Genomic DNA, 16,581 nt, shown 5'->3' with positions numbered 1-16,581 from the left:
TTTCATAAAGGGAGGTTCCAATATACACTGCAAACACCGGTGGCAGGCTCATAGGTCCTGTCACTGGTGTTTGCGGCAGTAACTGGAAGCCTACGCGTTGAGTGCCCCCGGTAGCTGCCCCCGATGGTCAGGGCAAGAGTTCAGCGCTGTTCAACTTTTGCAAGAAGCCGTAAGTAAAACCTAAGAAAGGAACTTCCTAACAAACAAAAGTTCATGGAATCGTAATTCTGTGAATCACCCATCAGATACATTGACAAATTTGTCTGCTAGCAACCATCATTTGCCTAAATACATTCAGACAGTATCTTACACTAACAATTCATCACACAATCTATTGCCAAATTGTGTATTGTACAGACTCTATAAAAATTATGATACCCTTGTTCTTAGGAGTGAAATGACATTTCGTTTCATTTCCAACTGTACCAAATATATTTCAACAGAAAAGTAATCATATCAACACCAGATCACTGAATATCTCGTAGTTAGCTGTGAAGTAGTCACTAGACTACAGACTAGATACACAAAATATAAATATAAAATAATAAATATAAAATACAAAATATAATAACCTTGCTAATGAGTTTGTTTTAGGTCAAGTCACACTTACAGTGTCATGTACTTGGGCAATGCCTGTGGTCCTAGAGCAATGGCAATGACCTATTGAGGAGTCTCATCAAAAACAGGACTTGATAAAGAAAAGTCTAGTTTAGAAGGTACGCAGCAGACACACGAGTTAAAACACATTGACATTAGAGGAGGTTGGTACTAGCCAACAGTGGAGTAGCAGTGGTTCTACGGGTAAGGTGCAGCAGGAGAGAAGGGTGAATACAGCCTCTCTAATAAGATTTATCACATCACAGCTATTAAAGTTAATACATTTGCAGCAAGACATAACTGTAATAGAATAAACCAACTACCGTCATGCCCCAACATATGAGAAACTGGAGATACGAGCAGCATTTCGAGCATTGCTATACTTTGAGATACGAGACAAATTTGAGATATGAGCATAGGAGACCTTCTCGATGTGCCTGCTAGGTGACTGAGTATGCAAGAGTTGAGATATGAGCATAGGAGACCTTCTCGATGTGCCTGCTAGGTGGCTGAGTATGCAAGAGTTGAGATATGAGCATAGGAGACCTTCTCGATGTGCCTGCTAGGTGGCTGAGTATGCAAGAGTTGAGATATGAGCATAGGAGACTTCTCGATGTGCCTGCTAGGTGGCTGAGTATGCAAAAGGCAACTTTCGAGAACAGCATCCCTTGGTCTTTCTCGTCGAATCAGTTTGAAAATGTTTTAAAAAGGCCAACTAACAGTGATAGTAAAAGCGAGGCAAAAAGAGCCAAACCGGAAGATAGTCTTCACTATAATAAGAACCGTCCTTCCGGAGCCATGCTAAGAGCATTAGGAAAAAAGATTGCCTCCAACAGGAATCGAACCAGGGGCACCAGATTCAAAGGCACTACACACTACACCACTCAGTCAAGGGAAATTATCACATACTGATTACTCATGACGATCTCTCACAGGGCTAGCAAGCGTACTAGTGAAAAATAAAACTGAAGACAACAATAAAATTAAGATTAGCGTAAGTGATCAAGTTTTAGGGGATTTTCTGAAGATGGTAACGGATTAATTTGTATTTAATTATTTTATATAGGAAATACCGCTTTGAGATATGAAAAACTTGACATACAAGCTCAGCCCTGCAACGCATTAAGCTAACATGTCGAGGTATGACTGCATATACTGATATGTTTTAGGTAAAATCACACAGTAGAATTAAATAGTGCTGCCATTAAACACTTTATGATATGGTCGACTCAACTTGCACAGACCACAATAAAAAACTATTTTTTGAATAAAACTCATTCCTTATCACCGATTTATACATGGGAAGTAACTTGACTAAAAAATTATTGCAGAGTTCCATTTTTACTCTTCCATAAATCAAAAAGCATGATTGTAGCTAGCTGTGTTTGCAAAACTATCACTAACCACCGTTGAGGTGTCAATACTAACCTTCCATGTACAGTTGAAACAAAACCATATATGAACACTTAGGATAATCTTGCTATGGAACGCATACAGTGTGATAGGGTAATGAGCACAACAAGTGTAAAGGTTAAGGCCAAAAACCTTGGGTCCAAGGTCTAATGGCTAAAGCCCAAAAGCTCTTTGCCGTGTAAGAAACCTTACGATGGGAAGGATTGTTATTTAGCTTGTCTAAAAACAATGAATAGCAGTAGAAGTTGTTTCTCTCTCTTTTTAGAATAATAGAATGAATGTCCGTCTATTTGATTGTAGGTACCAACACATTGTTTTATATACTAAAAACTAACCACATTAAATTCATAATTGAAATATTTATTGTTATTTAATTTTGTTTTAAATAATAAATTTCAAAACTCACTATTGCGATGAGAGCATTTTAGGTTTTCAAACTAATTGTGGTAAAATAAAATGCAGGGAACACAGTTCATCTAGATATATAAATCGGATGTCGGCCTGTCCAGTTATAGTTATTAAAATCTTGGAATGAAAAGCTTACAGGGTGCAAGATTTAAACTCACAGATATTACGACCGCAAGTTTCAAAACCACGCCTTTAACCACTGAGCTATACAGTCCTACGTATTCTATCATTTTTATCATGTACCAAATATAGTATGCCCATGCATACAGTGCAAAAGTGCACACCAAATGTGCCCCTTGATTATTAACTGATATTACCTCTTGCATTAGTTATTTTTTGAAACGGTTTAAAAACTAACTTTTTGCTGCTATTACCTATTCTTTTATTTGTAATCTTTAAATGTGCCGTTTCAATTTCAAATGTGTTACACTTCTATTTCCGATTTTTCGTGAGGTTCGATTGCTCAATCGATAAAAGCTAATCCTTTTCACGCGGACAATTGTATTATCTCGAGTAGGAATAGCCTCTACATTCTCTCTCCATTCAGTCAGACAAAGTACATGACAAAGACAGTCCGATATCTCATTTTTTACATTTTCACCAATATCTAGAGGTACCAGTATCATCGTATTCAAGGTTTTGATGAATAGCTTCTGCTGGAACAGTAACCTTTTTTATATACACACTTCTATGAACGAACTGTAATTATTTACTCAACATATTCAGGATTTTTATTTTGTTTTCTCAGTTCATATTAATTGTATCATTACCAAATCATCTTTTATTGTAATCGTAGCAAAACAGACTTAATTTAGCTATTACTTGCTAACTGTTTCACATTTCCATTTAAACGCTTCTATCGCTGTTTTATTTTCTTTCTTAATTTATTTGACTTCCACAAAACCATTTTCTCATGATATGAAGTTTGAAAGTTACAGTTGTTTGACAACAAAGTTTGAAAACCTTTACAGTTGTTTAATTTTTTCTCTTAATATATGTAAACTGCACAAGACACTTTTCTCATGATTTGAAGTTTGAAAGTTGGAATGGTAACTGTTGTTAACATGTTAAATAAAAATAAAATTATGAAGTTTGGAAGTTGCTTGGAAATGTTAACTGTGGTTAACTGTTAAAAAAAAATTTCTGTACAAAGACTTTATTACCCGAGCATTCACCTAGTTTAAAGGTTGATTTGCAACAAAATTCACATTACAGTTATTTGGTATCAAAAGATTCATTATGTCTTACTCTGTTGTGTTGTAGGTGCCAAATATGTGGAAATGTGATTACAAGCTCTTAAAAGCTCAAAAACAAAAAGCCGCCGTAGATTGGAACCTCTTTATTTCTCTGATGTAGTCATTACAGTTCGGTTATTGTCTTGTCACATGATGTTCTCACGTGAATTAAAAGGCCAATAAAAAGCTCTATATGTAACTTATCGTAGCACTAGTTTATGACAAACACTTCGGGTTTTACCGAAGACCCCGTATCAAATATAGATGCTCACTACTTTACAGTTTTGTTTCGGCTTGATCTAATCCTCAAGTCGTAATCTGATCATGTGACCCAATACTTCGCAAATAATTTTTGCAGCACTTTTCGATTATCACAGGTGACCAAAAGGCTCGTCATGATTATCAGACAATGATATGTACTTCTTCGAGGTGCGATTAAAAATTTAAATGAATTTTTACGGTAAGTTATAAGATATTAGTACCAAAAGTGACAGCATTACAATGACGATAAAATAGACGCGTAAGAACAATAGACATGGTTTTATTGAATGTGTGAAGTATATTTGTGAAAATATTTCGACGAATGAGATTGCGTGAAAGTGTAAACAGAAACCATCCTGTACAACTACGTCCCATTTGAGCCGTTTTGGAAAGAGAATCCAAACTACGGCAATCTCGTGTGGCTGCGATTAACTGTTCGTTTTTTAGCTTTTAAGAGCTTGTAATCACATTCCCACATATTTTGCACCTACAACACAACAGAGTAAGACATGGTGAATCTTTTAATATCAAATAACTGTAATGAGAATTTTGTTGCAAGTCAACCTTTAAATTTATATTCTAAAGTTAAATTTTACCTTTACGAAAATATTTACATGGAAATTCAATTGCATGTCAGATAGTTGGCAAACTCTGCCACTTTGCATACGAGTAGATGCTTTCAAAAAGCATAAAATTCAAAAACCTGGCAACAAATATCTGCCTTAAAACCAATTTGTAATTTGTTCTTTTAATTTAGATAAGATATACTCACATAACCATACAAAGTAGCGCTGCCAGAAGTGACGGGCATGATTCCAGTCATCATATTGATCAGTGTTGTTTTACCTGCACCATTGTGCCCCAATAGAGCAGTTATCTGCCCTTCATATATATCCAGTGTTACACCTGACAACGGTAAATAATGATGATACAGCTGATATACAATGATAGCTGTCTGTACAGCAACATGGAAGTTGATCAGGGGTTATTTATGGATACACGTTCCAGTGTTCACACTGTCATACTGCTCATCAAGAATTTCTGATAAATGGTAAGAGCTCTGATGATCAAGGAGGAACATATGCTGAGTGCTTTAACTCATTCGCTACGAAAATAATTTGATTCCAAAATAATCAGCATAAAATTTAACATCAGCTGATGCCATAAAAAGGCTACAAATGTGTTGCAGAATGAGCTTAAACACTCGTTCGGCATTTTTCCTGCTACCATGAGCAGGTTTCGAATCAAAAAAGTTATCAATATTATCATAGCTTACAGCAGCATTATCAGGGCCTACAGCCAAAAGTAAAATAATCACTCTCAGCAGCTCAATAAATAATAATCAGAAGTACACTGATCTACTATTAGTGAAATCACCGTAACTGTGATGCGTCTGATACATCTGGTCATTGTGTAGAAAAAATTGCGCTACAAAAAAAAAAAATGAAGGAAAACTAAGCTGAGTGAGCGTTGTAAATGTATTTTCTATTAGCTAAATGCAAGCTGATGATTGATTCTTTTTAATGTCAAGGTCATAGGCTAATTAATCAACTACTCACTAATAAGAAACGATTTGCATGAACTCTACTAGAACCGCACCATACAGCTCAGGATTTATGCTAACGCTGTGCCGCATTACGGGGCTCACGGTGCTCAAAGAGAATTGAGAATGCTTGGTAGACGCTTTGTTGGTGGCACTAGCACAATAGCACATTGGACTGTCTGCTCACCTTGAACTGCTTGGACTCTCTCAGTGCCACTACATCCATTGGACTGTACAAACTCCTTCTTCATGTTAAACAACCTGCACAGTGAAAGCGCATAAATATTAGGCAAATACACAGGTGACAATGCAACACATTACTAGGTAGTCAAGCGTATTGAAAATCTTAATCTCATTGCGCAGTGCATAACACGATAGGTCGATAGTTACCGGACAGCCGCCTTCGAAGCCATAGACCGAGGAACTGGTTCAACATCTGCATCCTCGTCCAGTTCTACATTCAGCTCGTATGACCTAACTACTTCAGGGTCAACAGGCTCTGGCTTCCAGTACTTCCTGTCAAAGCAAAAGCAGAGGGGAAGCTTCCCTCCGAGAGAATCTACAAAAACGGATTCATTTTAAATGAAAATTTGAGCCAATTGAGCTGATAAGAGCCACCTTAATCTTGACAACACTTTGACAACTAATCGTGGCGCTTGATTTTTGAACAGAATTTTTAACATATATTCTAAAAGCAGAGCATAATGAGGCGACACGACTGATCCTTGAGGTCAGCATTGCTATATTATAAGCTATATTATAAGCATATTTATACTGGTTCATCTTCTTTTATTTTTGTTGATATTATAGTTTATTATAATTCAATTGCATTCGTGGAGCAAGAGATACAATTCACTATTAATCTATATAAACAAACAAATCCAACAAAGGTTAACAATTCTAATATAGAAAGTCTGTTCGTTTAACTTAATTCATGACTTCATTTATTGCTCAAAGCAACAATTCAAAGAGTAATTATTTAACGATTAAATAAATTAAATATATTTAATTAAGTTAAACATTATTATATTAGGCTTTGTATATACGTAACAATATTTAAATATAAGAAATGAATTGTTAAATAACACCTATTATGACATATCAACCATTCCAAGCAGTCATTGAGGCTTATTTCAGATGAATTCTAAAGTCATGGAAATAATGTACATATATTCATATATAAATAGTTTAAATAAAACAGTTTCATATATAAATAGTTTAAAGAATGGTTTGTATGTAGTTTGCAGCTACATCTGCCTGCAATTTACTACCATATATGGTTATACTGTCTATCCTCCAGCACAAGAGGAGTTTATGACTAACATGACTAAGCATTAGTAAGTACATGTATATTAGACTAGCACTCTGGTAGTCTAATATACCATGAGAGATAGTCAGGTATAATAATAGAGCACAGAGAATAAGTATGTGCACAATAATTCTACTCTTCTGGAAAACGAATAATTGGTGCAAACGTTGTGGGTTCAAATCATTTATGATGAAATCCTTTTCCCAACCTGTGGAAAACTGGCTTCAAACAGATAGACAGCAGGGTTGGAAAAAAACCACGAGTTTTATGAAAAAACCAGGTTTTTTGGTTTAAACCGGCTTTTATGGTTTATATAATTTTACCAAGGTTTTTGCAATTTCAAGTCTAATTAACATCACTTACCGTAGCTGCATGATTGAGTATTGAACCTACATATGTGGAATCATCTGTTAAAGATGGTACTGTGGGAGTTGTTATTAAAAAAATGAGAGAAAACATATGGAAATTTCAGAATGAACCTTTAATCAAACATGAATGAAGACATCCAGAGCAGAAATCTTATCACATAAAGTGACTACATTATGTATAAATAAGCTCTATGTATAAAACCTTTAATTCCAGTGAATAATTGTGTGGTAGTGAAGAGCAGAGCCTAATGGTCTACAATTGCTAAAATTGAAGCAAAAAATTTGTAAATCCAATAGGTAGTAGTAGATACAATATGTGACTGAATATGTACTTATGTATTGGTCATACGATAAATAAATACAAGTTTCCCAGCTTTCTCTGCCCCTAGTCTATTTCTGAGCCAAATGTTGAGAATATCCGCTCAATGCTAGCACTAAAGTTGATTTTTTGAAACAAAAGACTTGATAAACTGAATTCAAACAGTCCAACTACTTTGGCTTGTGCCCACTAAATGATATATTAGTTTGCAAACCTAATGCTTTTGCCAAAAAGGATTTTATTGTTTTAATTTCTAATTATAAGCAATCCTCTCTCACTGGCCAGAGTTGAGAAAGTATTCATTTATTATTTGAGACGATGATTTCACATGGTTTTCATATTTCATCAGTAAAGGGATCATCATATCACTTGATAAAACCAATTGAAAATGAAATTCACTAATTCATTGTTGTGTTAGGATTTCATGTAGTTGCAACTTGAGCTCTACCACCACCTTACTACTATATGCTAAATAAACTTCCACAGCTGATAATTACATAGAATCGCATTTCTACTAAACAGAAACCCCTAGGAGCTTAAAATATTATATTTTTTACAAAAAATAATGAAAAAACCGTGAAAACCAGTTTTTTCAGCCCTGATAGACAGACACGGCTTTTATAGTAAAGATTTCATGTACACAAAACCTGTTCAGCTCGTTTATATTACTTGGAAAATAGCTAGAACAACTTAACGGGCTGGAGAATTCTAGCACTTTCTTACGCATCATTGGCGTTGTTATTAGTTTAACGGAAGGATAAACTTTTATGTGACTGAAATCCAGTACATGTATAATATAGTCACGCAACAGTCAATATGATTGTACAAGTGAAGTATTTACTCAATTCCTTATCAGCTTAACGCAGTTCACATAGAGCCATTGATACTTGGTAGTAAATATACAGCATGAGTGAAAATATTACTAGTTATGCAAATTAATGGCGTTCAGAAGGCTAAATCAACACCGTATTAACTTACTACTTACTAATGGATGACATACAAACACTGATTACGTTTGACCTACTTGGAAGTATTCCCTCAAGCCACATGGCAAATGCGGCCAGCAGGAAGATGTCAACTATAAGGATAACGAGCATGACAACGAGAGACAGGTTACCAGCGGTGAAGGAGCCAGCGACAAGACCACCCTCATAGCGGTAGCTGAGCACAAACTGTAAACATAGGATAGGAAAGTGCTATCAGGATTGCGGAATAGACCGGGACAGGTTTACGGATGTTAGTGTGACAGGTGGCAGCCTCCAGATTATGGCCGATGGTAATTTCAGAAGAAGTCATATTAACACATATGTGTACCTCGGCTACAAAGCTTTACCCAGTTTGCATCAACAACTTCTGTTCCAGCAATAATATAGCAGCTAACTACAGCCCAAACACTCATTGTGGCTGTACTTTTAACAGAGCCATTCACCACATATCATTGAATTGTGTGATATATTATCTAAGCTGAACGCAAAACCTTCAAAAATAATACAAATAATCACAATTATACCTAAAGCTGTGAATAATTCCTTTTAAGCCAAAAGTAACTAGCAAAAGTAAATGTAATATCCAGGTTGGTTTCGCAGCAGACATTCTAGCATAACGCAGCTTATCAAGTTGATAGTCAAGATGCAAATAACTGTACACGTACCATTCTCTCAAGAATAGATGCAAAGCCAGCTGGCGGAATGAGGCAGATGATTCCTCCTATGACAAGCGGAGATTGGGGCTGCCACGGATCTGTAAGGTAGTCGGTCCAAATCATGTTAACGAGACCGATGGCGCCAAGAGCAACCGTTCCGAAGATGGTAACGAATATATATTCAGTCTTGGGTAGAACTGCACTCCAGCAGATTCCTATGAGGATGCTGTTCATGGCGTAGATGAGGAGAGCAAAGAAGAAGTAGACATATGCAAGGCTAGTGGAAAAGAAGTTAAAAAGTGCTAGAATGAGGACTCCGGCGCAACAGATGACGAAGGAGAGGGGTAAGTTGACAACACACCCAGCAGCCCTGCAACCAACAAATAGAAGCCAGGGCTATATTTAGTAGATAAAAAGTGAAGCAAAGGATTGATTGATAATATAACATTTACTTTTATATGTACATCATTGCATTATTTTACCTTAAATGAGTTTCTAGCCACACCATAAACTACTGTATAAATGTCCTTACCAACTAGTAGCTGGTAGGAAACAGACAGCAAGAATAAACCTTATATGGGTTTATCAAAATTGAGCCTAAAATGGATGATGGAAGATACTGCACTGCGTGTAAAATATACACACACATTAGCAGTAATTACCCTTGTCACTTGTCAAACACCGTCAGTTCGATATGAGCCAGTCTGAATCAATCTACATATCATCTACCTAGCATATACAATATAATACCATATCATACATACATTCTACCTAGCATATACAATATAATACCATATCATACATACATTCTACCTAGCATATACAATATAATACCATATCATACATACATTCTACCTAGCATATAAAATATAATACCATATCATACATACATTCTACCTAGCATATACAATATAATACCATATCATACTTACATTCTACCTAGCATATACAATATAATACCATATCATACATACATTCTACCTAGCATATACAATATAATACCATATCATACATACATTCTACCTAGCAGATACAATACCATACCTATCATACATGTATTCTACCTAGCATATACAATATCATACCAAATCGTACATATATTCTACCTAGCATATCCAATATCATACCATATCTTACATATATTCTACCTAGCATATACAATATCATACCAAATCATACATATATTCTACCTAGCATATACAATACTATACCAAATCATACATATATTCTACCTAGCATATACAATATCATACCATATCATACATATATTCTACCTACACAACGTAGAAAACTGGGGGAACAGATCAGCTAGACATCTAAGGTGATTAGAGTTGATGCCACAGACATGGGTAATCAGCTGAGTTCAGGTTAGTGTTATCATTCGATGTATAAGCAAGCTATTATACTATATTTATGGTTTTATGGGTTTACTATATCTATGGTGTTATCATTCGATGTCCAAGCTATCTCACTGATAACATGCAGTAGCTTTGAAAGAGCTTATGCCTGGTTATACCTTCAGTGGTCATCAAGCTTGAAAGATAAAATACTACTCTTAAATTCTATGGTCTGTGGAGCCAAAAGGTGTGCATATTGACATCATGCTGTAAAAAACTTGAGACGCACGCATTTTGAGAAACCAATGTTATAAAATGCCTGTGCAAATACGATTATTATAGTCACAAATAATGTAGGGCATAACACTTGTCATGTTTAAATAATGTGCACTGGCTAATCATTCCTTACATTGACCAATCATAGCTCACAATAACCAGTTAGCTTACATTGGCCAATACCAACTCACATTGACCAATCAAAGCTCACAATAACCAGTTAGCTTACATTGGCCAATACCAATTCACATTGACCAATCATAGCTCACAATAACCAGTTAGCTTACATTGGCCAATACCAACTCACATTGACCAATCATAGCTCACATTAACCAGTTAGCTTACATTGGCCAATACCAACTCACATTGACCAATCATAGCTCACAATAACCAGTTAGCTTACATTGGCCAATACCAACTCACATTGACCAATCATAGCTCACAATAACCAGTTAGCTTACATTGGCCAATACCAACTCACATTGACCAATCATAGCTCACATGGACCAATTACCCATGCCAATTCTTATTTATATGTTTCTAATGCATGATTCGCATCAGAAATGGTTATGCTATGTGTAGCTATGCTATGTGTAGCTATGCTATGTGTAGCTATGCTTTGTGTAGCTATGCTATGTGTAGCTATGCTATGTGTAGCTATGCTATGTGTAGCTATGCTATGTGTAGCTATGCTTTGTGTAGCTATGCATGCTATCTTACTACCAACACAGCTATTTAAATCCAACAGTGAAATTTAGCCTTTAGTTGCCTTTTAACTTTCTTATACATAAAATGTGTATAACAGACACATGTGCTTAGTAACACACATGCATTTTTCTGAAGCATAGTGACCAGATACCGCAATTACTAGCTGATCGAACAAATAAATTAACTGAAGTGATATACTTAATATGAAGATCTTGGTAATTGCAAACGATAAAATGAGCATTCTATAAAAGCACCAAAAATGATTTTGAGCTCTTTTCTTCACATATTTACGATAAATTGAAATGAAAGATAGTAAAGTTAACAGGAGATAGTTAGAATTACAATGCTTACCAATAAGCGCTGGGAGCCATTCCCATCATGGTCAGGTGGTCTCGGCGATTTTTTACTTTATCATCTACTGCGCTGTAGGTCAGGAACATACCGACAAATCCCATGGCATAGATCATGTAAAATGGCAGCATAAATCGAAGGGTTTGATTCAAGCGAACGGCATCCCGACGATACTCTGGCATCAGTTGACCTTGAAGCTGTGGTGAAATGGCGCTTGCATTCTTCAGCTGAACATGTAATTGAAGAACGTCATCACATATATGGAACCACTCCATAAAAAACTACGCAAAAATGACTTAAAATCCTTGCAATGAAAGGAGACAACGAACAGGCACATATATTCTCATGCTTTTGATGAAGATCTACTATGGAATAAAATTGATTATTTCGTCGCAATGCATTAGTTTTCAATCTGGACTAGAATAAGAGCAGTGCCCATCCAAAGCCATGCCAAAAGTGCTAGGAAAATAAAATTGCCTTACGCATGAACTCGGGTACTCCGATATACAGTCCAGCGCTCTAACCACTAGACCACTAAATTATACTACCTCATCTGTACTTAAATAAAAGGAAACAACTATCTGCATGCGTTTAGCCAATCAAATATAGGTTATCAACCCATTCTGAGTGTAGTTTCACTTTGCAAAATCTTTTACTTTTTATCACAACTTATTGTTAGCAATGACCAGTCGTGCTAGACGCATTACAGCTACAACTGTTTTAATAATTTTAGAACTGTTTTTTTGGTGATTGTTATTGAATAATAGTACTACTGAGAGTGCTTATTCACATTTTATCAGTGATAATAATGCCATAAACTGCAATATTATTGATAAATCACCTGATTAGGACATGCTCACAGTCTGTTCAAAAATGGCATGGCTAAAAAAGTGTTCGTTCTCATTCTGCAACGCATTAGTGGTATTTTTCATGACATCAGCTAATGTAAAATTTTGTGATGATTAACTTGGTATCAAAATCCTTTTTGTATAACGTTTGGTTCAAAAGTTACAATGAATTATGCATGCCCTTGTCCAATATTAGGCTTTATTAAATATGTAACTATGTCTCGGTAAAGAAATTAATTTGGTAGCAACAGAGTTAATTACGCACGTGCTAATTACTCATGACAATCTCTCACAGTGCGCAGGACTGTCAAGCGTATTAGTATGAACAATATTTTTTTAAAGCAAAAAAATAATACTTTACTAACATCTTTTCCTTATAGATGTTAAAAGAAATATTTTCATTAACTAAAATACAAATTAATAGAATAAATAAAGTGATCACAGTTTAATTATGCGAAAAAAAAACATAAATACTGTAAAACCTCTGATTGAACGCCATGGCACTCCATTTTTCAACCCTTCCTCTATAATAGTGGTGGTCAAATAGAGGTGGCGGTCAAATAGAAGTGGCGGTCAAATAGAGGTGGCGGTCAAACAGAGGTGGCGGTCAAATAGAGGTGGCGGTCAAATAGAGGTGGCGGTCAAATAGAGGTGGCGGTCAAATAGAGGTGGCGGTCAAATAGAGGTGGCGGTCAAATAGAGGTGGCGGTCAAATAGAGGTGGCGGTCAAAAAGAGGTGGCGGTCAAATAGAGGTGGCGGTCAAATAGAGGTAGCGTTCAAATAGAGGTTTTACAGCATATGAAAATTCTTACAATGAATCATACATAAAGCTTAAAAAAAAGACTTGCTGCACCAAAATAAAAAAATTAACAAGCTGCAGACTATCTTATAAAATCGTAAAATTTTAATCATGTAAAATTTGCTACTTTGTTATTCAACTCAGTCTTTAATGTTGCCAAATCTAATGGGCATTTGTCAATGAATTTTGTCAACACTCATCAAAGGAGTAGTAATAAATAAAAACAATCACCACATGATACCCAATTTTAAATAAGAGTTCCTATTAACAGACCATTCCAGAGCTAGCTAAGTATTGTTTCAACTTTACAGACATACCATCTGAATTCAACTTGTCAATTTAAATTCTAACCTTATTAACTCACCTTTACTATTTCATGGTCGACAGCGGCTTGAAGAGCAGCCATTCCTGAAGTTATATACTGTCTTGAAGGACAGATGTCGTCATAGGAGCAGTCAGCTACAGGAAGAAAATCGAAAGTGTTGCGATTTTATGTACAGTTTTCAAGGCGAAAGTGCACATTGAGACGATTAAATTACTCTGAAACTTCAGAATATTATTCAGCTAGCAAGATTTCTAATAGAGTTAAACTAATAGCAGTATAATTACAACATTAAAAGTAGAATCAGTCTACAGCCATTATATTCACAAGACTAGCAATAGAAGTACCCTGTCACCAGCATATTCACCAGACTAGCAATAGAAGTACCCTATCACCAGCATATTCACCAGACTAGCAATAAAAGTACCCTGTCACCAGCATATTCACAAGAATAGCAATAGAAGTACTTTATCACCTGCGTATTCACAAAACTGGCAATAAAAATAACCAAATTGAATGTGTACCTAACACTGACAAAAGAAGTAACCCGCTCTTATAGTGAAAGTGTTGAGACTTTTACCTCACCTACATCATAAGAGAAAAGGTCCAACCTCACAATATCCTTAGTAAGTCGAATTGTGTATGAGCTGTCCTGACCATCAAATATAAGACCAAACTTTGTATTTGAAATGTTGGAGAGATAGCTGTCTTTAGCAGCTTCAGCATCAGTAAACATGGTGTAAGTACAGTTGAGCTCTTTACACACTCCATCAGCTATCTGTTAAACAGTTCATAAAATATTTATAAGGCAGTGTAGCTCGGGCCAGAATTGTGAGAAGATAATATAATGAATACACTACAGTCGGTCAACATTATCTTTTCAGTGAGGATGTTGAAAAGACGATACTAATTATCAAAATGTTAGGTCTATAATAAGAACACTGAGTAAAAAATGCTGATGATGTAAGGGAGATAACCAATAAAAAAACATATTCTTCAATACGAATTAACAATGTTACTTGTGAAGTATTACATATTTGATGATAAATTGTGAGAGAATGCCTTCATTCCATTGCAGATTAACAAACAACCACACTTATGCCAAACGGGTTTAACACAAAATAAGCTACGTATTTTGTATTTCAAGTTTGACAAAATTTGAGAAAGCCTGATTGATCTGAATTGCTTTGTCACTTAATAAGCCAATGTCACCTGATAAGCTATCACAAGATAACCCGCTAAAAACAACCTGTTAATCGACAACCTGTCCCAAAGTCACCTGTGAAATATTCAAAAATAGATATAAAAATATGATGCAGTGAAAATATATTGATAATCATATTGATCTTTTAGCCAGTTCATCAAGCGCTATGGAGACTCTAACAATAACATCCCACATTCATCAGTAAACTGCTCTAACGATCATGAAAAAGGATGTAGAATAAGCCAAGGAGCAAATGACTCTGTGAGAACACTACTCCTGCTTAAAATACAGTTGTACATATCGTAAACTCTTTTACATAATCGATAGATTGACACTGTCCCATTTAAATCTTATTTAATACTACATATAGCAAGCAATACGTGTACTTCGTCAAATTTAATATACTGTCATATTTTTTGACGTATATATCTCTACTCTAGTCCCAGCGATTACTCCCATTCAAGGTAAGCAATATGCCTAAAACATACCTGCCGAGAATCCGATGTGTTGGGAGCCGCGAGTAACTCAATACTGCCATTCGTAGGTCTATCGATTGGGTCCGCATCCCATTCAATATTTGGAGACTTCTGTTTTGGAGATCCCAAATTGATCAATCCAAACATGACAAGAAATAGCACAGGTAGCAAAAACTCCTGCAAGTGTAAAACCGCTAACAATATGAAATTTTCTTCCTCAACATTCTAAAGGCCGGGATACACAATTATTTTGCAAAAAAATTCAAATTAACGTTGATAAGTCTACAATGGAAGAAAGAAAAATTGAAAAAACACTGGACTTGTAGGTTTCTGCAGTTTTAGAAAGCTTTTCATTTACCTACCCACACCACTCCGGAAATGTATCTCCTCTTAATTAAATAGTTTCGCTTGAGAAGCGCTTTGAACTGCACTTTCCACAGACCCATAACAGCTTTTCTAGAAAAGTAACAAAATACTCACTTTAGTTGTACTAAGGTGCTAATAATCTAAACATAACATCGTGATTTGGTTATAAAATTTGAAGTCTGTCAGAAAATGTCTTTTAACACTAGGCAAACATATAGTAATGTAGGAACTTCAATTGTGACTCGGCGAATCATTTTTTCTCATGAACTTGAGACGGCCAGTAAAAGAAATACTTAGTTATGACAAATAATGCTAGTGGTGTGAGGTGACTGAAATGGTTGTGGACGACATGCATTCAGATGCATTTCTCAGCCACTGTTGATTTGCCATTTCAAGTTGAAATGTACAATTGTCATTCTGTTAGATGCTAACTTCTAAAGATTGTGGTCACACTTCAGCTAAACATAAAATAGTAGTAGAAATAGTTTAGTTAATTTGCTATTTTGCATAATTCTTTCCAAATTCCAGTTGAAAGTAGCAAATCCAGCAGTGCCCAGAGTCTAGTGCAGAGCCTATCTGTAACTAGTCGTGTGAGTTAAAAACACTCAAAAAATAAATAAAATTATAGGATACTTTCACAACCCAGTGCTCGCGAAAGAATGGAAGATTCCGTGTATTCGCTTCTTTCATATCTCTGAGCAGCAACACTAGTTGCTAAAGCCCAAATGAATACGAGTTAAACATTGCCATAAGTAAATAATGTCATACAGCAAATAATAAATAAATACTAACTTTTAA

The 16,581-nt window shown here is 35.6% G+C and overlaps 1 protein-coding gene across 2 annotated transcripts in view; it reads right to left on the bottom strand.

The window, feature by feature from the left end:
- The window catches only part of LOC137398005 (cholesterol transporter ABCA5-like), a 37,437-nt gene extending 21,570 nt beyond the window's left edge, over window positions 1-15,867 (bottom strand). For both annotated transcript variants that reach the window (XM_068084106.1, XM_068084113.1), the window contains exons 1-10: window positions 15,780-15,867; window positions 15,430-15,594; window positions 14,323-14,515; window positions 13,780-13,874; window positions 11,768-11,994; window positions 9,105-9,465; window positions 8,478-8,625; window positions 5,848-6,016; window positions 5,645-5,718; window positions 4,687-4,820 (exon numbers count right to left, since the gene is read on the bottom strand). In XM_068084106.1, coding sequence (XP_067940207.1) covers window positions 4,687-4,820; window positions 5,645-5,718; window positions 5,848-6,016; window positions 8,478-8,625; window positions 9,105-9,465; window positions 11,768-11,994; window positions 13,780-13,874; window positions 14,323-14,515; window positions 15,430-15,594; window positions 15,780-15,863 — 1,650 coding nt within the window. In that variant the 5' untranslated portion in view covers window positions 15,864-15,867. The remainder of the gene's footprint in view (window positions 1-4,686; window positions 4,821-5,644; window positions 5,719-5,847; window positions 6,017-8,477; window positions 8,626-9,104; window positions 9,466-11,767; window positions 11,995-13,779; window positions 13,875-14,322; window positions 14,516-15,429; window positions 15,595-15,779) is intronic.
- Between the last annotated feature and the right edge of the window lie 714 nt (window positions 15,868-16,581).

Source organism: Watersipora subatra, chromosome 1, assembly GCF_963576615.1.
Source record: "Watersipora subatra chromosome 1, tzWatSuba1.1, whole genome shotgun sequence".
NCBI lineage: Eukaryota > Metazoa > Bryozoa > Gymnolaemata > Cheilostomatida > Watersiporidae > Watersipora > Watersipora subatra.
Note: the sequence above shows the minus strand (reverse complement) of the source record. Positions and strands in the feature narration are given on the sequence as shown.